This window comes from Pipra filicauda, unplaced genomic scaffold, assembly GCF_003945595.2.
Source record: "Pipra filicauda isolate LSUMZ 115617 unplaced genomic scaffold, ASM394559v2 scaffold157_size4220110_pilon, whole genome shotgun sequence".
Taxonomy (NCBI): domain Eukaryota; kingdom Metazoa; phylum Chordata; class Aves; order Passeriformes; family Pipridae; genus Pipra; species Pipra filicauda.
Genome location: NW_024104073.1, coordinates 3,433,821 through 3,456,903, shown reverse-complemented (window position 1 = coordinate 3,456,903; position 23,083 = coordinate 3,433,821). Strand labels below are relative to the sequence as shown.

Genomic DNA, 23,083 nt, shown 5'->3' with positions numbered 1-23,083 from the left:
TGCTGAAGAATGAACAGAGGAAAGAAAAGGGCATAAAAGTTCTTTGACTATATGTTTTTAAAGGACTAAACATTACAGGACCATTTCTCATAAAAATATTTCTATACTTTCCTCTGAGACTACAGCACAGGATAAAGCACCTGGTGCAGTCACCAATACATTGCTTTGCAGTTCAACTTGCATTTTTCTGCACAAGTGCTTTCTGGGTGACTTCACCCTTTGACTGTTCCTATACAGAAGATCAAGTAAACCAAGCTTGAAAGGCTCAAGTGGCCTGATCAGAAAGCTCACAAAGGCAAGAGAGTAGCTGCTGTTATACAAACACAGTTTACTTCATTGCTGCAATTTTACATCAGCACGAGGCTTAGAAATCAGATTCTGTAGTTACCTAAGAAAGTAGCTCATTCTGCCTAACCAACACTACATCCTAGTGCATTGCTAGAAGTAACATCATCTCTGCACTTTGTTCCACAGAGGAAACTGTCTCTGAGGATCTTTCTCTCAGTACTGGTATTAAAGCTTGAAGTAGCATGCATTTGAAGCCCTGGGAAGCATGTAAAGCAGCAGCCCTTACAATGACTGGAGTAGTCAAAATCTTTTAAATGATGGCTTTAACAGCCAAGGCTTTATACACTGCAGCATGACATTCTAGAAATAGGAAAGACTAGCCGTGTTCCCAGGGCAGCAAATGAAAAGTTATGTTGATATGGTGGTTATCTGAAGCAAACACTATGATGCACCCAAAACCCATCTCCTGGGGTTCATATCCTTACCTTCTCTAAGGAAGTCTAACTGCTGGGGCCTTTAAATGCAAATCCATTCTTTGGACACTGTCCTGGTAGGATCATTTGTGTGTACAAGTCCATCCTCTGCTGCATACTACAAACACAAGTTAAGATAGAAGCAATCAGAAGCCAAACTAGTGCAGAAGAGAGCCAGCAGCTGGCTATGCAACCTTAACCTTTCTTAAAGCCCTGGGCAGACAAAGTTCAGGCCACAATTAGACATTCATAATGCTTCCATCACCACGGCATCAAGAGCAATTCAACAACAGAAACCACACTGGGGTAATCAGCCTCCTCTAACAGCACAACACAGTATTTTGTTGAAGATCACTGCTTCCAGACCCTGGCAGTCACAACTGACTGGTCTCACGAGAGTGTCCCTGGAGATCAGAGATAAACACATCTCCTGCAGAGCCACACACATTCTCAAAGTCTCTAAGTTAACAAGTTCACTACTTGGAAGATTTGCATAGACCACTTTTCCTTCAAGTTGTCCTAATACTGAAGGATGCCACTGGCTACTCCTACTTATTATACAATTTTAAGATGAAAGTTAAAAACAACGAAACAAACTCATTCCCCAAAGAGCCCATACTTCTTGCTCAGAGCCACCTTGATAATTTTGTTCTATCTCCTGAGCATGGCTTCAAGCACTTACCCATTTCCATCACCATTTTCATGCTATTCCTTAAACCTAGAATAACCTCTTCAAACTACACTAGAAAGGTAGTTCCCAGACTGCCTCCACTTCCGTTCTCCAAATTCAAAGCTATGAAAATATCATGAGAAAGTTTCTGCTGGGCACTATCAGTCTTCCCTTTGCTTGCTTATATTTGTGTTTAAATCCTTAGCTAAAATGATATTTATGAAGACTGACTTTAGCCCAAAGGCTACTGCCCCAAGATGCCTTGTGGAAGACTCCTCCCTCACTACCCATGAGACCTACAGTGTTAGCCTATATTCCATCTCTCTAAGTTAAAGTTCATCTTCTTGAGTGCCTCTGCAACTTCTAAGTCTAGTAGCTGCATTTGCCTCCAAGCATGTGTTCTCACCAGTTTTCAGTCTTGCCCTAAGTTTCCACCATTTGCAAAGCCCTGGGTCATCTTTATGGAGCACAGTATCAAAGGGGATAGTTTAGTCACAGCAAACGACAAACAAATCCAGCAGAAAAGACATTCCTGGACACAGCATAAACATGTTTGTGGCTTCTCTTCAAACAAACCTTTTCAAAGGGTTTCACAAAGCAAATGAAATTCAATGAAGTTTAACATCGTGAACAACTATCCGTGTCTAGGAGAGTTGCTTTTTCCATTTTCCATAGGAATTACTTATAATGCTTTTTTATCTCCACAGTTTTGTGTTCCTGGGTACCTTTGTGAGTAATTCTTCACTAAACAGCAGAGACAGTCTGATGCCAAGGACAAGACTTGTAATCATTTCTATCAATTTTGAGCCTATTGTCAGAAAAACACCTGTAGGAAGGTTTTATGCTGTAGAGTAGCATTTTCATACAAACTCATCACAACACATCTCACTAATGGTTTCCTGCATGCCTTTTCCATGATATTAATAGCCATACTAATCCCTAAAAAATACTACCACAGTCAATATACCTATGTACTACTCAGTTTCTTAAACACAAGATCCAGGGGTCACCTAATGACACTAATGAGGCTGAAAATAAGTCTTCCCCCTTCCATTCAGCTTTGGAACTTACTGCCATCACATGCTGTCTCCAACCCCATTTTTTTTAAAGTAGCTACAGAGTAAGGATATGAACCCACGGCAGATATGTCCCTCCACAGGCCAACAGTCTCTATTACCTATCTGCCAAATATACCTGAGGGAGGAACTCTCCAGAGCTGCCAGCAAGGCAGTATTTGCTTCCATTCACTTCTGTTTCATGGACTTTTTAGACACAGCATCTTCTGTGGTCAATGGCAACTGTGGGATAGTAAAGGTTAGTGCCATGAACGAACGTGCTTGTCTTGCTTTAAAGCAATATTAATGCCACAACAATATAATTTATTCTGGAGTAATAAAAATTCTTTTCTTATGCCCCAAATACTCCATTTGTAGATGACAGAAGCTTTGATATTCTTTGTCAGGTCTTTCATAGCCTTGTTCCAATTGCCACAAAACTGTAGCTACTTAACAGTTTTGTTTTGAATTGGCAGTTCCAGAAAATATCCTCTTTTTGCTAAAATGCCATGTAATCCACATGACTATCCATCTACTGCTAGACACTTGTATATATGTGTAACATTTAATAAAAAAAAAAAAGAATTATTTTGCTCTTGGATTTAGTGAGCAAGATGCACCCCTCGAGCCTATTTGCACCTGCACAGCTTTATAAAAAGAGTGTCATTAACATTGAGTCCTTTTGGCCAGCCAGCTGAGGCTACCAGAAAGGATAATTTGTGCATCTGAGGTAACAGAGAACTTAAGACATAGAACAGTTTAAGTTTTTCTAGAATTCTTACGAGAACAATCCCATTACTTCCAAAACTAACATGAAGAGTAAGAAAAGAGACCTTTTGCCAGCTTTCTTTGCAGAGTTCTTATTAGTGGGGATAAAGAGCCCAGTCCCCAAAGTAGACCATGATGCAGCTTTCTTAAGTAAACTAATTTAGTAAGTCAATACAGAGGTAGCTTGTATCACCACTAAAAAAAAACCACCAACAAACTAAATAAACAAACAACCCCCCCCAAAAACAACAACAACAAAAAAAAAAAAAATCAAACAAAGCACCAGAAAACAATGAGACAGGCTCCTTGGGCAATCTTGCTTTCCTTCTGAAACACAGCTACAGCCCTTGTCTTTGGGACATATCACTGTTAAACTGAAGTTCCTCTGCCTCCCTGGCCTTTGCCGAGAGACAGGCCACAAGAACTTGCAGTAGTGGCCATGACAGCTTTACACCTGGTGCTCCAGAGAACAGCTTTCCCACCATCTCGGCCACTTGGCCCTGCTGCTGTGCTTCCATATACTTTCCCCTCAGCTTTGGTGGGACAGCATTTGCTGGGGCAAGAGCACTTCCCTTTCAGTTTTCTTCCTCCCCTTTTTTTTTATCATTCGTTCTACAGGGTCTTTCTCTGTTTCAAGGAACATGAAAACCTGTTTAAAACTAGCCATTCAGCCTGCTGGCTCTGCGCTGCTATGGTAATTAGCACTTGCTAATTTGTAACTCCACCTTGGAGATAAAGGTAACAGCTTCAGCCACGGGTTAGACTAAGGGTGCTATCTGCTCCAATTCCCTTAGGGAACTTAGGGACTGCTCCCAGCCAGGTCTGTGTTACCCCCAGTCTGAGGGGTGATAACCTCCTAGAGAAACAGCAGTGACTTAGAGTGGTCATGTTTCCAGATGGAAAAGCAGACGATAGAGGAGATGGGTAGTGAAAAGTGTCCAGAGAGGGATACAAGACAAACATTCCAGTCTATCTTCCCTAATGAAACAAATTTCAGGAACAAATACTTGCACATTTTACATCAGGTCAGACAGAGTTTCTACAGTTGTTCTTAGTAGTTGCATATCAGTATATAATGATGCAGTGCAAGGATTTAACTCTTAATACCCATCCAGTTCTTGAAATCGTTTCCCAATGCAAACCTCTTTTCCTTATGAATTGATCCTTCTTGGATCTAATCAGGCAGATTGGATTTTTTTTCCAATCAATATTTCTGAGATTGTTGTATTCTCCAAAGACCCTCAAAATAAAACATAATTAAATTTCAGAAATCAGTTTTGGATGCAAGAACAAGTTTTCACATCTTCTAAAGGTTGATGTTGGCATTTATACCCTTAAAGGGATCCCAAACATTGATCACTAAAGTATGTGGAAACATTGAGGATCACTGTCTCCCCTGATTTCCTAACATTTTTCCATTATACATTTGCTTAACAGATACAAATATCCAGAAGGAAGCTGTGATTTATATTACAAGTGGGTGTGAGTTGGGAGCAGTCAGCACACATAGCCAAGCAGGTTTTCAGATCTCTGCCAAGTATCTTGCAGGTCAATCAACAGAACCACAGACATATCCAGCACTATTTGCACATAGGAGCAGATATGTGCCTAGACACCATCTAGAGGTTTCATTTCTCTCCCTGCAGATTTTCGATCCCTGTTTTTCCTATGACTTAGTTCTCTGTAGTCTTGAAAAAATTTTTTGTTTGTTAAGTATTAACTATTTTCTGCTTTGTGACAACAGATACTGAAGATAACCTTTTCTCAAGCTACTGATTGACAGTTTCTATTAATTTCAGGACTCTAAGACAGGTCCTGTGTTGCAGGATAGTCTTACTGCATATACCTCACTGTAATACACAGAGGAACACTAGTAGGCAAAGAAAACTTGTCAAACTCATCCACTAGCATTTCAAGATTAAATTATTCCCCCCTTTGTGAGGTCTAGGAAGCTCAGCAGACCCTAAGCAGCTCTGCAGCACCCCAAAGTCAGATCCTCTGACTGAAGCCAGCAGAAGGACCAGAAAAAGCAATGGACACACATCATCCATTTTGACAGATCAGTCCAAAATCCAGTGAACAGCAGATTTTTTCAGAGACTGTAAGGGATTTTCAACTACTTCTTTGGCTGGCACAGGACATGGGTATAATGTGCACATATACACAAGCTTGCAGCATAATGCCCATAATGTTCATTGCTGGAAAGCAGCCCCAAATCAGGAGGAAATGCAGCTTTACTGTAAGGCTTTTTTAGAAGTGGTTCATACAAAAGTTTGAGAGAAGCAAAACTAGTGAATTTTGTAGTATAATTACCAAAGTTGAAAGTTTTAGCATGGTACTTTGTTCACAAAAACTAACAAGACATGCTATTAGCAAAAGTATTTACATAACCAGATTAATTTTCCTTTTCCAAGACTGAAATGTTTATCCATTTAAAGAAAGGCCATGCAACTTGACAAATAGCACGAGTAGTAGCACTAAACCATCAGGTCATCTGTTAATCAAATAGAAACATTTAGATCCCCATGGCTGCTGTTTAATCATGGACAAATATCACAGACTCTGTTTTCAACAAGGAAGACTCAAAAAAAGCTTTCAGGTCTAAGGAGCCTTATTCCAAGATCAACCCAACTCTACCCCTGGAAACACCAAAAGCCCCTTCAGTACAGATGCCTTCCCCACATTTAACCAGATAACCTGCTGTCCACTCCATCTGACTACAGCAATCAGCTTCCCAGCTGTGTAAGTTGATGGTAGCATGATGACAAGAAGCAGTGGGAATGGAGTCAGAAACACTTTCTGCCCTGGGTAGTGTTGGGACTTTTAACACACCCCATAGAAGGCTGCTTCTGAGTAAAGAGAAGTATCCAGCAATATATCTTTGTGCCCTGAATAACCTGAGATCACTGCAGTGTTTAAGAGAGCCACTTGCATGGATGACACACATGCCTTGAGGCACAACAGACAGATCTCTCCCACCACTGAACTGTGTTGTAAATAAGTAAAAGGAAAAACTACACTCAAACTGATCTCTGCAGCAAACTTGAGCAATGTTCTAATCCCTCAGACTAATCCAAATGTTTTACCAGCTAGCAGAGGAAAAGTCAGAAGACAACAGTGAGAGCTGCTAGCTGAAAGTCAAGTGATTCAGTATGTTACACAAACAAAAGGAAGAATCCATGGTGCCATTTTGTATGGTGGGTTGAGTAAGTCTTGGACGCTTGCTACCAGCAGAAACATTTTTACAGGCTTACCAACTTGGAAGGAAGGTGGAGTTCATTTTGTTTTTTCATTTAAATAATTTTACTATCCTGATATACAGATACCTATTGATCCTACAGATACCCACCTTTCTGCTGCTTTTCAGACATCATGGTAATTTTACTAATTAAAACCTACAAACAAAGGGATAATGACAGTCTATGGAGGCATGCAACAATTAATCTTCCCTGTTAATGCACTGCTCCTCCAACAAAATACAGTAGTAGTTCAAGGCGCCCCTGCTGTTCTAATCCTTGGCAAGCTACATTCATTTACAAAAGTGAATCATTAAGTGTCCCACCCAAGAAATCATTCCGGTGACAAGTTTGTGCCATTAACTAAAGAGTTGAAGTTATTTTGACAAATTCATGATGGAAACCAGCTCAATATGAGCAAGGATAGGTAATGAAGAGTTCCAGATTCTGCCACTTGATGTAAATATGTGAACTCCATCTGCTGGACAGCAACTGAAAGCCACCAGTAGGCTTTTATGCCCAGGGAGCCCATTCACTGCAGATGTGATCTCATGCAATCCAAGCTGACATAGTTAGTACAATAATAATAATAAAAAAGAGTGCAAAGAGTCTAAGAGCTGCGGTTCCGAGTGTTGCTATGATGCTGTGACTACAACTAAGCTGATGAAGAGGTTTTGTTTCTGGCTGCTGCTGTTATCCATCTGTGACAAAGCTCCCAGGCTAAATACACATATGGTTGTTTCCTAACCCAGTTCTGTCAAGCAATGCTGGTTAGCCAGACAGAGATACACAAACAAAGCTGCTGGCAGCAGCTCTGACTACTATCGCTCTGATCCAGCCTACTTGTTTCTAGCTTTGCCAGTTTTAAACTCCATCTAACTTATTGGTGCTTCAATATAGATCTGAGCAATGACCAAGGTAGGAAAAAGCCTCACTTGTTTTCCATGATGATCATTACAGAGGATCTGATCCATCAGAGAACAAGTGAGTTTTTTCTAACCTTAGTTGTATTACTTTTACACACCCATACTTCTGTAGGTATGCATACATAAATATTAATGCTATATGTATGTTGCACATGTATATACAAGTTGATTAGTGTATAACAAGAAAAACCACACCTAATCCATAGCAGGAAGAGATGGAAGCAGACAGATGAGAACACTAAGATTACTCTGTATTTCCTTGTGCAGGAAATGTCATAATCATACCATTATTGCATAAAAAGACCTTTTAATTTAAACCACTCCAAGAGAGAGAACCGTATACACACTGGCACAACAGGGAGATAACCCAAACCTAGCCACTATTAGACCAGCACAACTGAATACAGCTAGAAACACATTAGAACAGGCCCACGCTCTCAAGCAGTGCCTGTATCTCAAGACAAGTACTACAAAGGTGTGAACGAACAAGTTCTCCTACACACCTCAGTTCAACAGCACAAGAATTTACCATAGGAGACAGAACAGAAGAACACTTTTTCTAGTTATTTTCAGTTCAAGGACTTCCTGAGCCAGGTGTGGTTTCTATGTATTCACTAACTCACAATGAATTTCCTGCCATGGAATTTATCCAGTTCGTTTGAACCCACATCAGTCTTCAGCTTCCACATCATGTTTTGGCTGAGTCCTACAAGCACACTACCCACTGAGTAAGAAGCTCCTCTTTCCACTGCACTATTTAAAGTACTGTTAACAAAGTACGAATTATAAATTTACTACTAGATGTATAGACTTTGACAGATACTTTTGAGGTTTTAAAGGTAATGCATAAAAGTGATAAAAAATGGCATTAGAATTCAATAAATACAGCAAGACTCATCTTTGGTTTAAAACTGCATACCCTGTAGCAGTAGCTTTCAAGTTTGTATATGGTAAAAAGTTCCTGTAGAACATGTTAGCAATTGCCAAGTAGAGCAGTTATTCATTACTTTCAATGTACATATAGCACCTAGTACACTCATTTATTCAGGATTAGATAAAGAAAAACTCCTCCCTCCCATGAATCCTATTGTTCTTTCTTAAAAGCCTGGGACTAGACAGAGAATGAGACCACTGATTTGCTGTCAGAGCATGTTGCCAGATATAATTACAAGCTGAAGAGAGATATCAAAGACTGACAGATCCCGAATAACTTGCTCTCCCCTCCTTTTCATTAGGAATTCACTAAAGCTATTTTAATAGCTTAGAAGGCATCCATTTCTTTACACAATTGGGTTTCATCACCAAAAGCTATAAGAGCATTAAGAAGAGAATAAGACTCATCATTAAGATGAGTCTGAGAGTTTCAGGATTTCTGATAGATACTGAAGACCAAAACAACACCTGTCTCTACATTGATTGTTGTGTGGAAAACAGAATTGGATTATTATAAAGCAACTTGACCTTGCAAAACACAAGTGGTAGAACCTTTTGGCAGCAGGTCAAAGAAACTTTCCTTATTTCCATAAGTATTCACTAGTTAGATTTATGAACCATTGTCTGATCATTAGCCACCAGCTCTGTATTGCTTTTCCATGTACATGCATTTAAATGGATCACTTAGTAGAGAGGATACCCCATTCTTTCCTGTAGCACATACTTAACATTTTTGGAATTAGATTTCAGAATCAGAAGACTACATTTAAGAGAGTTCTGATTGCTACTTCAAAGGAGCCCAATAACTTATTGTATCCTTTACAAAGCAAAGAAACTTGTCTAAAAAGTAACAAAACTTCATTTTTTAGAAAAAAAATAGCCCAAAATGTCAGCAACAAAGGATCACTACATCTACTGGAGTATATACAATTTGTCTGCAGATCAAACATTTACTCTGGATAGAAAAAAAAATAGTCAAACACTAAATCTCACAACCCAGAAAGAAGTTGACTCCAGAAATTTTTCCTTATTTTCTTTAAGATGGAGGTACTTGTAATTGGCACAGAAGCTATGTAAGAATGGTTTCTTAAGAACAGCGAACAGCTATCAGTTAGACAAGAATATAGAAAAGATATTTAGGGACTTGGGGCTGATCAGTCTGTAACCAACATATATGCCCCCAGCCCAAGCAGCCAGCAACAGGACTCATATGGGACCCCATTCAGTGAGAGATCTGTGTGGAGCCTGACACTAAGCTTGCAGTGGCCAGTCTTATTATTTTAAGAAGTACAACATGTCAAAGTTATAACAAAACTATTATTGCTACATTTTCATGACATATAGAACTGTTATTGAGAAACTTGGTTACATTGCCAGTGCAAGTTTGGAATTTTATTTTTCTTAATCTTACATTAATGAGGCTGAGTTTGGTAAGACATTATCATAACCATAAGACAGTTATTGAAGGCATTATAGAAATTAACTCATGAGTGAAGAAAACATTTTAATAGCAAAACTACAACAGGCAGCTCACAGACATATTGGTTTAGTGTAAAGTAATAAGAAAACCTTTGTCATCTTACAGGTACAGGAGAGTCCATATTGCTTAACAGCTACCTAAGTAGCTATTCAGACCCTTCTCCAGAGACAAAAAAAAAACTCGAGTTCTTTAACAGATTCCCTGACAGATAATGAATGGTTTATGGCTTATAGGTAACATGGCTCTTTCCAAGGCCTCATGACTGCAGAGGGCAAATGCTATTCAGAGTTTTTGTTCTGTTGAAAACAGTTAATATATCCAGAAGAGCCAAAAGCACTTTGTTAGAGGTGTTTGAGGTCAGGAAGAATATATGCCTCTATATGCTTTACATATGCATTCAATACAGATATGCTTCAATGCAAAACTTATTTCTAGAAGTAAACAGTTTTCACCAAAAAGGTCAAAAGTTACTTTGGTAAAAAAAAACAGAAACAGGCAGAATTTCAGAAGTTGTTCGGGCAGACCTCCATCTACCCATTCTAAAGAGGGGCCAAGGGCTTCTTTATAGACATGGGAAGGAATACCACACACATCAGTTTCCACTGAGGGCATAACAATGCAAACTAACAAGCTTAAGAGGCATGTTAGGTAGAAGGAAAAAGAAAAATCAAAAATATCCCACTTAAATGTGCGACCTAAGTTTAAAACAAAAAAAAAACAAAACCAAATAACCAAAAGCAGACAATAAACAAACCAACTCCAAAAAAAACTATGGCTACCTGAAATACTCTAAAACTTGGAAAATCCTTAGATATCCTTAAATTTTTTCCCTGAACAAGATACTGAACAAGTTGTTCTTGGTTACACAAGCCTTTAGCAGAGCAGACAATGTTCTTTTGTGAGCTTTGTGCATTTGCTGCAAAGAAAGACTTCTTTATTCCTGCTTGGTTTCTCCTCTGCTTTACCTGGGGTAATATGCTGTGTAGTTCATGAAGAGCTGAGCCCCAGCAGGGTAGTAGGCTGTGGAGGGCTGGAGTGTTCGTGGGTTGAGGAGCATGGATGGCTGATACAGAGCAGCTTCTGTTGGCATAACTGCAGCAGGAGCAGGAAAGGAGTAGGAAGGGGGTGAAAGGCCTAAAGGGAACAAATGGAAAATAGATTAGGAACTCTTGAATTCCAGAGATAACAGACCATACATACACAACAACCCTGCAGTATGTCAAGAGCCTTCACAAGTTTCTCATTCCCTTACTCATCCCAGAAAATAAGTCTGAGCCACCAACATGAGCTTGATGATAAATGTTGTGTCCACCCCCCAGTCAAAAAGCAAAGTCAGGAATACACTAAAAGCCACCTCTTGCTCTGAAAATAGGGTATCTTTCTGAGGAGGAGGCCAATTTTTTTTTGTTCAGGCTTAGATTTTAATGAAGTCTGTAATCAAGAAGTATGATTCTCCACTGTATAAAAGAAACTTCCATGATAAAGATCTAACATCCTCCAGGAGAGAGGACACTTTCATCCAGATATTCTCCATCCCTCAAACATCTGTCTTCAATTAATCAACAGCAGATCAAGCAGAGTCACAGCTTTGCAGCTTCAAGTGTTAATATCAAGTTTTAAAATAACGCCAAAGTGCACTTTGTGGTGTTGCAACAAGATGTAAGGCCCTAAATGAATTCTCATTGATGAGAGCTCACCCTCCTCCTTTGCCATTCTCTTCTTTTGTTTCCCTCTTCTCCTCTCCAGTGTCATAAAGGTGAACATATAAAAGCTTTAAATAAAGTAAGCCTTTATTTTTGCTATTCAGAGTTAAAAAGACAGTCAGCAAATATTGTGAAATGGGGCAGTGATAGTGCCAAAAACCCTTATCTGAGGAATACATCACAAGCATTCGTAGTTGGAAATGGGAACACTGCCACCTAAGTGTTTCTGAAGTTTGGGACTCTGCCCAAGAACCTGTCCTAGGAGCTCAGAACATTCCAACCCCTGTCTGGAACAGCTCTCACACATAGGACTACATACTGCTGATCCCTGCTCAGGATACTTTCATTGGAAAAAAAATCTCTAAAGGATTAGCTGAAGGTCTACTCGTACTCCACAAGAAGCCACTCCCAAGAAGTTTGCTGCCATATTAGCAGCTCTGACTAGGGTTTAGAAGACATTTCTTAAAAAGTCCAACAACAATAAAACATTTGCATAAAAAGAAAGAGAAAGCTCCTACTTGACTACCTTGCCATTATGATTTTGGAAGCAAAGTATTATTTTTCCCTTAGGCTCAGATGTATGTGGCACATATGCTTAGTAAGTTAGCCCTTAAGCTCTTAAAGCATTTCTCCCAAACATGGCCCAAAGTCCATGTTCATCCTAGTAGTTCTGAGAAGCAAAATTTAAAAGGAAATACAGTTTCTGCAATTTTCTGAGGGCAAAGCCACTGTATTTTACTCCCAACATAGGGAGCCTCAATTCTGTACAAACAACAAAAAGGAGACTGGATGTGGCACTTAGTGCCATGGTCTAGTAACCACGGTGGTAGTGGATCAAGGGTCGGACTTGATAATCTCAGAGGTCCCTTCCAACCCAGCTGATTCTATGAAAGGAAGCGTTTAGTCAGTAGTGGTTCAAAAGGTAGAACACTTGTGATTAAGTCCCAAAGGGGAGTATTGCCTATTCATAAGTTAAATTTTGCAAGTAAAAGGGGAAGGGCTTTTACTTGGCATGTTCACCATGATGAAAAACATAAATGTAAACCAGTTTAAATGGGAAACAATTCTTTAAGGTCTCAGCAGGGCTTACAAATTACTTTTCAGAATCACCACTCACCCCAACAATGTTAAGTTTCACAGAGGGGAGGGAAAAATTGTCAATGGAAGAGCAAAAGTAGTTCTCCAGTCATAATAATTCACAACCAAAGGGAAAAATAATGATTGCAAGCTGCTGAAGATTTAAGACAAAAAGACCTCATTTTAATACCCCCATCTGACAATTCTTTCCAGGAACCAGAATCAGAGTCAACAGGGCAGCTCCAACACCTACCCGCACACAGTGTAGAGTATTGACAAGACCCAAGCAAAACTTACATGGTAACTTACATGGTGGTGGGGACAAGCCATTTCGATTTAAAGTGCCCCCCATTAATACAAAGTTCATCTCCTCAGCAGAACATTGAAAGACTTCAACATATCTGTCCTTCATAGTCTTCTTATGACACTTCTGTGCAGCCAGGAAAGCTCGATCTGCAGATTTCATCTGAATAAAAGCATCTCCTGACGGACGTCCCTATAAACAAGGCAGACAAAAAAAAATGTTTCTAGAGCTCCCATGAAGGAGCAGCATAGCAATACTTTGTGCTGTTAAAAGCCGTCTCTTCAGTCATTAATATATTTATTTCCGAAGTCAAGTACAGTCAGTCAACCTGAGACCCATCAGCATGTTTAAGTTCTCTCCAAGGTTTTTCCCCCTTGTGGTAACTTGATTGTATTTATTCACCTGTTTTGATTAAGCTACGCTGTAACTTGAGCCATGTTGCTTCTATGTTTAAAAAAAAAAAAAAATTATTCCTATGGTACTTTGGTGCTTTGAGACCTGCTCTTAACAATTCAGTAAGAATGCAGAATTGGAAGATCTAATCCCCACTTATTACCTATGACTTTGAAAATCCAAAGATAAATAGAGTCAAATGCCAAATGTTAAATGATTTTTTAAAAAAATTTAATCTTGTGAAGACCAATATGGGCTGGGATGTTTTATAAGGGTACTAACTAGCCTAAGGCTTGGTATGAGCTTTTTGCAGAGGAAAACAAAAGAAAACAGCACTTTACATATGTAGCTGTAAATGAGTGGGATACACCACTGGGAAGAGTCATTTTAGCCACATGCAGCTGCTGACTTGAAGTAGCCAAAAGTAGAGGTAGAAATCTGAAGCCAGCTGTAACTTCAGTTCTGGGCCAGTTCTTCTTGTTTTGGAGGGAAGAACAACTTTATCACCATCTTTTGTACAGTCATTCGTGATTATAGGGTTAAACCAGAAATAGCAGGTGCATGGAGAAGGATACAAATCTAATCAGGCAAAAGCAGTATCTGGGGAAAAAAATTGCTGACAGCTTTGGGAAGGGCAAGGGTTGCAAACAGCCCTCGAGACTATATGCACACACCAATTTCTTCATCCAGGTTCTTTCATTACTGCTGGCAAGGACTGATACTTCTGTAAATCATTATTTGTACTTTAACATCTGCATCATTTCTTAGCCTATCCTAGCAGTGCGTATTTGTTATTGTTTTTTCAGCCTTGACTAGGTCTAGTCCTCACAGACACAAGAATCTCCTTAGATAAAGAGGTACTGAAATATCTGTAGTCCCTTCTCCTCCCCCATATTCCCAAAATACATAAGCCCTACTCTGGGACAAGGAAGTATTTTGTAGTTTTGGATGACACTAAGACTAAGCTGAAAGAATTTTAGAACCACCATTTTTATACCACAATAATCAGTTTAATCAGTTATCAGTTGAACCACTCAGAGCATCTCCACAGAGCGAAAGGAGTTGCCAACTCCTCCTCCTAGTCACAAGAGTATAAAGATAAAGATCACAAGAATGCACAATCCTTTGTCTAAAAAGCTCTGGTAGAAACTTCTTCCAGAAAACAGTGGCATTTCACACTTCAATGAGCTGTTAAATCTTGGTTCTTAGCTGTGACTGTTTAAAGAGAGAAACACAGTGCAGGAAACCCAAAGCTTCAGCTTCTGGCTTATGTCATAGGAAATACTGTCCCTAGAAGGCTGCAGTCCCATTTGTCCTCAAACATACCTGATGCACATTGTTCAGCAAGGCAGGGGCAAACCACTCCTTTGAGAACTAACATTGCCCACACTTCTGTTTGGAAGGCACTCTTTGCCTGGCACAAGAGGAATCATGCATGCTGTTGAGCAAGACTTCAGTTCAAGCCTCCTACAGTGCAGGATCACAGCTGCTGCTCCAAGAGCACCAACCCCTTCAAGACTGTGGCTTAGCTTTCAGCACATGGGTCTACAGCAAACGCAGCAGCTTACACAGCAGAGTTCAAATCATTTATTGCCAGTACACCTTTAGAGGAGAGCTGGAGGCCCACTAATACCATTAGTACCAATCCCAAAGGTGCTTCCCTACTGATATCCTCAGGAGGACTGTGTTCTCATATACAAGCATTTGGCAGATGTCTGGAAATATGCTGCCTACCAACCTGGTGGTTCAGTACCATGTGAACTCCGTGGGTCCGAATATCTGTAGAAAACTCTCCCAAGAACTCCAGGATGTCCTCTATAGTAGCAGCATAGGGAAGACCACGCAAACGTATGCAGTCTCTGATGTTTGTGGGAGGCACAAATTGTTGAGGTAATACTGGAAGAATAGGAGGTGTTGGAAGAGGAATGAGAGGTGTGGAAGAGTACCTGTTCAGCACCTGTGCAAACAAAAACAGAGAGGTTACAGGAAGCCTCCTTACTCATTCTTCAGAGGGACAGAACATAAGCCTAGTGCCATTTGTTTCCACTCACTGTTTTCATTGCAGTATTTTAAGAAATAAGTGAGCTAGATTCTGAGCTTAAACCACAACAGCAGCGCTTAGAATTCAAATGTTTTAAAAATCAATGTTTTTCCTGAAAAACAATTTTGGTTTTGAGAATTTACTTGAACTGTTAATGTAACTCTCAGAAGAGATCTTAGAACATGAAACCTGCATTTCTACAGTATTTCCACAGTATTTTTATTGCGAAAGTATCCTAAGACATTCAACCATCTACAGAGTCATGGTGACATTTTTATCCAAAAACATCTCCTCTGCAGAACTTCAGGAGAATCTGGGAACTAGAAGCATATTTCACTACCAAACACCCGATTTGGGATGCAACAGTCCATTGAAGTAACAGGTGGCGTTGCTGAATCACAGTATCTGTGACAGTCACGCTTTGAGATTTCTTATTAATAATTTTAACAGTAAAACCCCTGTCTAGTGAAGAGTTCTCTGAATATTCAATCATTACTCTTGAACTCTAAGCAAGATAAAGATTTATTTGCATTTATACAGCTACCAGAAGGCTTTACTAAAAGAAATATATGAGAGCACTTGAGAAAAATACAATGACAAGAGTGAGTGTTGCAGCTCTGCCTTATCATTAGTGGCACCTTTTAAACATGACACTGAAATCTCCACATATTTGGGAGGACAGAGTTGCATCATTTCTTGGTTACAATGACATGGCTATAATTTGCACCAGAGATGACACCTTTTAGAATCACATTTAGAAGTTAATGGCCTCAACTGAAGCTCTACAAGTCTTTGGAGGCTTAAACAATCCTCTCAGCCCGACTTCCTTTCCCTAACAGCATAACTGCGATTAATAGTGCAGCAAACTCGGTTAACACCAGACTCTTCAGGCCCAGTTTCACAAAGTCATGCCACCCTCTGCTAGGTAGCCTGTGCTGGCAGAAGATGGCAGAGATCTGCCCTTAGAGGCAATTTGTAAGACTCTTCAGACACATTGCTCTGAAGAGGACAACTACATCAAAAAACTCTGCTTTTCTGTGTCAGTGACTAAAGAGAAGTCTTTTAGATCAAGATTTGTTGCCAACACTCCTTCTGAATAGACCATCATTGGACTTTGTAAAATTCAGTATCTGTAGTGTAAAGCACTAGACTCACATCAACTTTCTGCAAGGTTACTGGAAGCCAAAAACCCAAAGGTTTGTATATATGATTGAGAAAATCCATATACCATAGTCTTACATTTTGAGGAAGCAGAGCCTCATAGAAATTCAGACAGTACTCATCCAGCAAGGGTGAAGAGTGAGAGAAGATAAAAGGAGCTGTCAAGTCATGGTCAACTAGTATTTGCTTTCACTGCTGCCAGTGTGGAAGTTTGGATAACAAGAAGCCAATGTTTGCAAAGTTTGCACCCACCTGCTGAACTTCTGCTGCAGTGCTCCTGAAGAGTTCAATGTACCTTTTCCCCAGCAAGTCCTTATGCTTTTTCAGTGCATTTTGTGCGTATTCCTCACAAGCAAACAAGACAAAGGCATCCCCTGTCGGCCTACTGTCAGGGTATGTGACAAACAGGACTCCCTCCTTCCCTCCTGTTACAGGGCAGTGCTGGCCAAAGAAAGTCAGCACTTCTTCTGTTGTTACATTGAAAGGAAGACCTCGCATCCTGACAATCACTTGATTTTCTTTTGACAAGAACTGTGCAACCTCGTTGGAAGTGCCTTTAACAAGAAAAAGTACAAAAGCACTTAAGTCCAGGCAACCACATAAAATCATGAGCAAGTCTGGCATAGCTGAGTCCTGCCCACAGACAGTTTTTGAGCAGGTAGAACAGTATTTGCCTCAAAAACCAGGAAAGATGTCCCTCTGATAAACTAGATATATTGTAGAAGACACCTCCCATTAAAGTATAATAATGTCACTCCACCACTTAGAGGATATTTCTCCTTATTCAAAAGGAAAATAAGTACTTGCAGTGTTCAAAGTCCAAGGAAAGCACAGTCTCTGAATATTTAGTGTAAACCAGTACCTGTGCTACTGTGCACTTCACCTTCCTAAATGTGGAATACCTTCAGCATGCACTAAAGCCAAAATATACAGCAACTAAGTATCTAGATAATCGTGCTGGGAAGGAAAGTTGGAAGGGCATGTCGAAAACAGTTCAGGAATTTCATCCTATCCTGATAGAACTGTCAAAGTCTGCCAATTCTACTTTCAGTACTTTTACGAGAAGCCCAGCGATACTCAAAACACTACCCTATCCAAAAGGTAGCTGCTAACCAACTTCACATCTTAATTCAGTCCTTTCACTTACAGCTCCTGTGCTGCGAAGTTTGGTTGCACCAGACGTGCACCGTTCTTCACCAACATCAGTGTGCAATGTCTTTACTTTGGCTAGTATAACTGTTACCAAGCCCGTCGGTGAGCTATTTAGTTGACAGCTTAACAGCCTTTCCAACACTAACACCTCAAACTCAGATATCCAGTTAGTCACTTACAATCCCCAGAACAAACCTCTGTCAGGGACCAACAAGGACCTTAAGGTACTATTGTAGATATAACAGCTTATTGGATCTTAATTCAAATTCTATACACTTTCAGACATAAAGGAGATGAAAAGAGACCAAGGGGTAGTTTGTAAAGCAAATTTTGCTGCCTTTCAATTATCAGCAAATATTTCAATATTCCCCTTCAATAAGCATTTCCCCTAAATCCTCTCCATTTTGTTTGAGGCAAAGATTTGATTTGAAGAAAGTTGGTCCCACAAATCTCTTGTATTTACAGTGTGATATCTGTTTGGTTTTATGTGCAAATCTCCACAGCAACAGCAGTCATATTGCTTCAAAAAACTACTCTGGTTTCATTTTTTCAGCAGTCAATAACATTTAGATCCCCACAGTTACGATGACCTAAAAAAATTAAGTTTGTATAGAAGATCACTTTGCCCAATCAAATCCTGCTTTGACAGGCTGCTTGAAAATGGCAAGAACGTGGAAGAGAAAGGCTGACAGAAATAATGGAACATCTTTGACTTCTGCTAGCAGAGTACATAGTAATCAATACACGAGCCAACTTGTTCAAAGACAGAAAGTGAAAAGTCACATTCAGTGGGAGCAGTTTAAAGCCAAAAGTTAGTGATCCCTTTTCATCCTCTAAAAATTACCTCCTGCAATTTTAAGGAAGTCTTCACCTGTTGCCTTGTATACCTAAAGGAAGAAAAGAGAACATGTGATTGGCATGCAATTCGCACTCCTTTTGAGAAGAGGATTTCAAAGCCAGCGTCACACACCTCAATGTATCGATTCCCCATGTGATGCTTGTGCCTTTGTAGTGCTAGGTCTCTATGCTCTTCACTTACAAACCTCACAAGAGCCTCCCCATTCCTTCTACCTTGGGCATTGAGACAGAGTGCAGCACCTCCCCTGCAAGATTTAAATCAAAAGAGATGAAACTCCGTGACTTCCACAGCTGAAGCACTACAAATGTACAGGTAAATTCTTAGCTACTAACTTGGCAATATTTAGGCCTTTGAAGAATCTCGCTATGTCCTGGTCAGACGACTGCCATGGCAATCCTCTCGCTCGGATAACAGCATTGTCATCCACAAGTTCCATCTTGCTGCTGCAGGCACAGAAACAGGGAGAGATATTTGCCTGTAGTATCTGCCACACACCACCCTCTGTTCTTGCCATTTGTGTTCCAGAGACAGGCTTCTGTCCCTGCTCCATGTCTACTGGATGGCAGAGGCTCAAGTGCCACCACCATCCAAAGCCACACCACAAACTGAAAGCCACTCCTAGGTAAAGTCTATCCTAGGGAAAGTTTGTTTTGTTAAGTCGCTCCTTTCCCAGTTCCCTTTTCCTGCTTCATCACATTTTCTCTTTGACCCGTCATCTCTTTGATCATGTTGCCAATTTATTTCCCTCTCCTGACATCATTTGTGCTTCTCCATTATCTGAACAAGGTTCCTGGTATAAAAATCAAGCACTTGCTGTTCTAATCTAGGTAGGTGGAAATTGAAGCAGAGCAATTAGATGTAACTGAGATTAGTGCTTATTAGTTGTACTGTGACAGTGTGTTAAGAGCCAGTCACCAGCCAAGACCAAATCTGTTCTTGGCTGTACTCAGCACACACAGGACTCCTGCCTCAAGAGTTGAGCTGTAACATTGCTTGTTCAGGCCATCACCATGCTACTAGGGACTAATATAGCTAAAGGCTACATTGGCTGCTTAGTATGGGAATAGCTCAGCCACAGAAAGCCAGGCTTAATTGGTCATTACCGCAGTCTCTTTTGTTCTCTTACTCGTTAAAAGTGTCGATTACAACAAAACGCTCACAGCTACCCAAGGCTGCCTTTCTGGCTACTGCAAGAACAGGTTTTTGCACAGAAGAGACAATGCGATTGATTAAGTAGATGAAGTGCTGTTCAGTAGCAGAGGACTCCCTCATATAAACGGGCTGTGGTATGCCTTTTTATAGAAGGGTCATGTTTCTCGCTCATATTTTAATTTCTCAGGTGGCCTTTCTGTCTGTAGCTGTCTGTCCCAAACTGTTTCCCCTTGCCTCTTAATTCTGTACTTCTCACTATCTCAAATAAGATGAGAATCTTCCACCTCATCCCAGAATTTTGTTAGTGAAAAGGAAAAAGCTTAGAACAATGCTGAACATAATCCCTGAGCTAATCTCTCTGGATACTTTCTGCCAATCTTTTTGCATTTTTTTCTTGCTTCTTTTGACTCAGAAGTGTCAGTATCATCTACCATTATGACAGATCCTTAATTTGGAAGGGGGAAGTAAGTATTTGTGGAAGATGGGAATATAAATAAAGTCAGTTTAACACCAGTCTCTTATGATATTGCAGAGGGAGCATCCAGCAAACCACTGAGAAAAATCTGTATTTATACATGGAAAGAGCACAGTTACATTTAAAAAACCCAAACCAAACAACAAAGCAGTCAAAAGCAGATAAAGTTTTATGTTTAAAACATATTTGGGAATAAGATAATCATTGCAGCTTAAGCAATTGACTGGTAGCACAGTACCTCTCGCCCAGTATCTTTACAAAAGTGTTTCTTCCCTATAAAAAAAAATCATGATGTGTATGCAGTAACTATGGAGTAAATTGCAGGAAGAGTGCAAGATTTAGTAACCAATAGGGTTACTTCTGCAACACTGCTTACATTCTTCGTTAATAGCACAGTACACTTAACACCCACTATAAGCACTTATTAGCAGAACCCAGAACTATAAGCAGTTAACATTGGCAACATTGAAGCCTAACAAGAAAACTGGCTTGCATCCGATCATAGAATATGTGTTCCCTTTGCCACTTAAAGGATCTAATCAATTCCCACAGCAGTGGCAAGACAACTAGAAATAAAGGTAACAGCTATTTGAAAATTAGAAATACAGACAAGCACAGCTCACCTAAACAGTAACTTTAAACAGGAAGTGGTGGGGGTTGAAATATGTGCAGCAACAAGAGGGAGAAAGTACTTACCAAGGCCCACTTTCAAATTTGTAGTTCACTCTTTCTGGATCTGAAAATCGGTGATCTGTGAAATACAGCACAAGTTATTTCCTATTTCATCAGCACACAGGACAGGCAGGAAAATCAAAGAAGCAACAGAGAAAACTCGTTCATCACAATCACTTACTGTATGGTTCAGATATTAGTCTTAAAATAATATTCCCCATATCTTCAACTTGAGAGGCTCCATACGGAAATGCTGGACTGTTCTTATCAAGATTTAAATCTTTGTGCTAGAGTTAAGTCAATCATCACCAAACAGATTTCTAATTGGCTTCCTGACAGACAAACACACTTCCATGCTATCCTTGATGGAAAGTCACTTCTCAGGGGAAAATTTAATCCATTTCCCTGCAGAGATATGTTAGCTGCTCTGCCTTGTCCTCTAACTACTGCCACCTGCGGGAATGTGAGGTCATTTCAGGAAGTGTCTGCAGACATAAGACTCCATAATAAGGACATATATTTAATAAATCCATGAATTATGTATGTTTGACAGATACACTTCTGCATGTGGAAGAGACTGGAGTCCTGTCCTCTTTAATTAACATCATCTTTAATCTCTAGGGAAAGATTTGAAGAAGAAGAAGCAAATAATAAACTAAAAGCTCCAGAAATAGGAGGATATACTACACACTTTCTGAATAAGTAAATCCTAAAGCAGAATAAGCATCTTACCACTTGAACAAAACCCACAAATGGCACTTCGTCTAAACCTTGCCTATTAGAAGTTACAACGCAAGTTTTGTGCTCTTATACAGAAGCATTTTGATAATCCGGTAAGAATCCACCACTTTTGTGTTTTCTCAAGATGCAAACCAGTTCCGCAACCCATATCTTCTTCAATTTGAATGATTTTGGAAATGACTGCAATAGAGAGCAGGAAGTGCCCTGTCCTGGAAAGACAGACCATAGAAAGACCAAATAAAACCCACACGTTCGCAAACGGAGTCTGATTTAAGTTGTATATACCACCCTTTTTCACACAACTTCAAACAGTTTACTACAGTACGTCTCCCTTTTCCATTATATTTGCCCCTCTCCAACACCAGGTTACAGGACTAAGATTACTTGCAACTCTACTTCATGAAGCAAATTTTTAAAAAGGTCTTTTTCACTCACATCCCCTTCTTTGAAGAGTGTAGGGTAAAAAAGTAATCAAGAACAGAATAAGAAACATACAGAAATCTGGGAATAGGACTTGCAATTTTTTACTTGCCTTATCACTTTGCATCCAGACTTCAGAGCCAAAGTGAAAGTTTCTCAAACCAGACCCACGCTGGCACGGCAGTACAGTAATGCAAGACATTGAAAACTTGCCCACATCCCCCCTAAACTACATTAGGCACATTTCAAATGCTCAAGAGCCTGCACTTTGGTGCTCAAAAGTTGCTTCATAGTACAAGACAGCATGTTTCCTCTTAAAAGAAAAAAAAAAAAATAAAAAGCTTTCTTCACCTAGAGCTGAGCAAAGTTTGAGTTGGCAGATGCCTACATGAAGTGCAGGGAACAGAACAGTTCCTGTTAGAAACAAACACCTCACAGAAGCTTTGCTGTATCATCTAATCAACTGGTGAGGCAGTGCAAATTTCTTTGTGAAATAGAGTCTTACCCGTTATTCACAGGATGACTGCAAGTCGGTTCTACAAAACAAAATTTTTTTAAAATTGTCTTGTTGTGAGATGAAAAATAATTTCAACTGAATTAATGCATTCCTCTTCCACAGCAACAAAAGGAAAGCTGCTGTGCCAACACAATACACTTGAGGTTAACTTGATTTTGAGGCTTTGTTGGTTTTAAGTGTGCACTAGAGTATGGAAGGTTAGAGGATGATGTTTAGTCTTAGAACATTTGAAGTGAATTATCATAGTTTAAAAAAAAAAACAACTTAAATCAGTGATTCCTCCCCTCCAACTGCTTGACTATAAATAGTTTGCTAGTCATTGCCTTTATCCTCCCTCCTGGTACCTTCTTTGGGGTAAAGTACTGAGAAAATTAAATAGTTGTCTTAAAAACCAAGCTAAAAAACCTGAATAATCTCAAAAACACAGTTTAAGAGATTACACTATTTATGACAATAAAAAATTTCTTCATTGTAGTATCTCTTCCTAAGCTTTAAACTTGACGTTGCCTCCTCCCCCTGTCCCTGGGAAAGAGGGGGTTGAAAAGAAAAGTAACCCACAAACAGACTCCCTTGCAGAGAGGGTACCT

The 23,083-nt window shown here is 39.8% G+C and overlaps 1 protein-coding gene across 4 annotated transcripts in view; it reads right to left on the bottom strand.

Annotated features, from left to right (window-relative positions):
- Positions 1-507: 507 nt before the first annotated feature.
- Positions 508-23,083, bottom strand: part of ESRP1 (epithelial splicing regulatory protein 1) — a 32,489-nt gene continuing 9,913 nt past the window's right edge. Inside the window, exons 5-15 of one of the 4 annotated variants that reach the window (XR_003542498.2) lie at positions 21,000-21,098; positions 20,843-20,897; positions 18,852-18,962; positions 18,631-18,763; positions 18,505-18,547; positions 16,761-17,062; positions 15,045-15,263; positions 12,907-13,105; positions 10,795-10,963; positions 2,626-2,729; positions 798-879 (exon numbers count right to left, since the gene is read on the bottom strand). Coding sequence is in view for 3 of the 4 variants with exons in the window: in XM_027730931.2 (XP_027586732.1) it covers positions 789-879; positions 10,795-10,963; positions 12,907-13,105; positions 15,045-15,263; positions 16,761-17,062; positions 18,505-18,547; positions 18,631-18,763; positions 18,852-18,962; positions 20,843-20,897; positions 21,000-21,098 (1,421 nt within the window). In the remaining variant the exon portion in view is untranslated. Of the gene's footprint in view, positions 880-2,603; positions 2,730-10,794; positions 10,964-12,906; positions 13,106-15,044; positions 15,264-16,760; positions 17,063-18,504; positions 18,548-18,630; positions 18,764-18,851; positions 18,963-20,842; positions 20,898-20,999; positions 21,099-23,083 lie in introns of those variants that run through there. The other 3 variants (XM_027730931.2, XM_027730932.2, XM_027730934.2) reach the window with 3 other exon arrangements.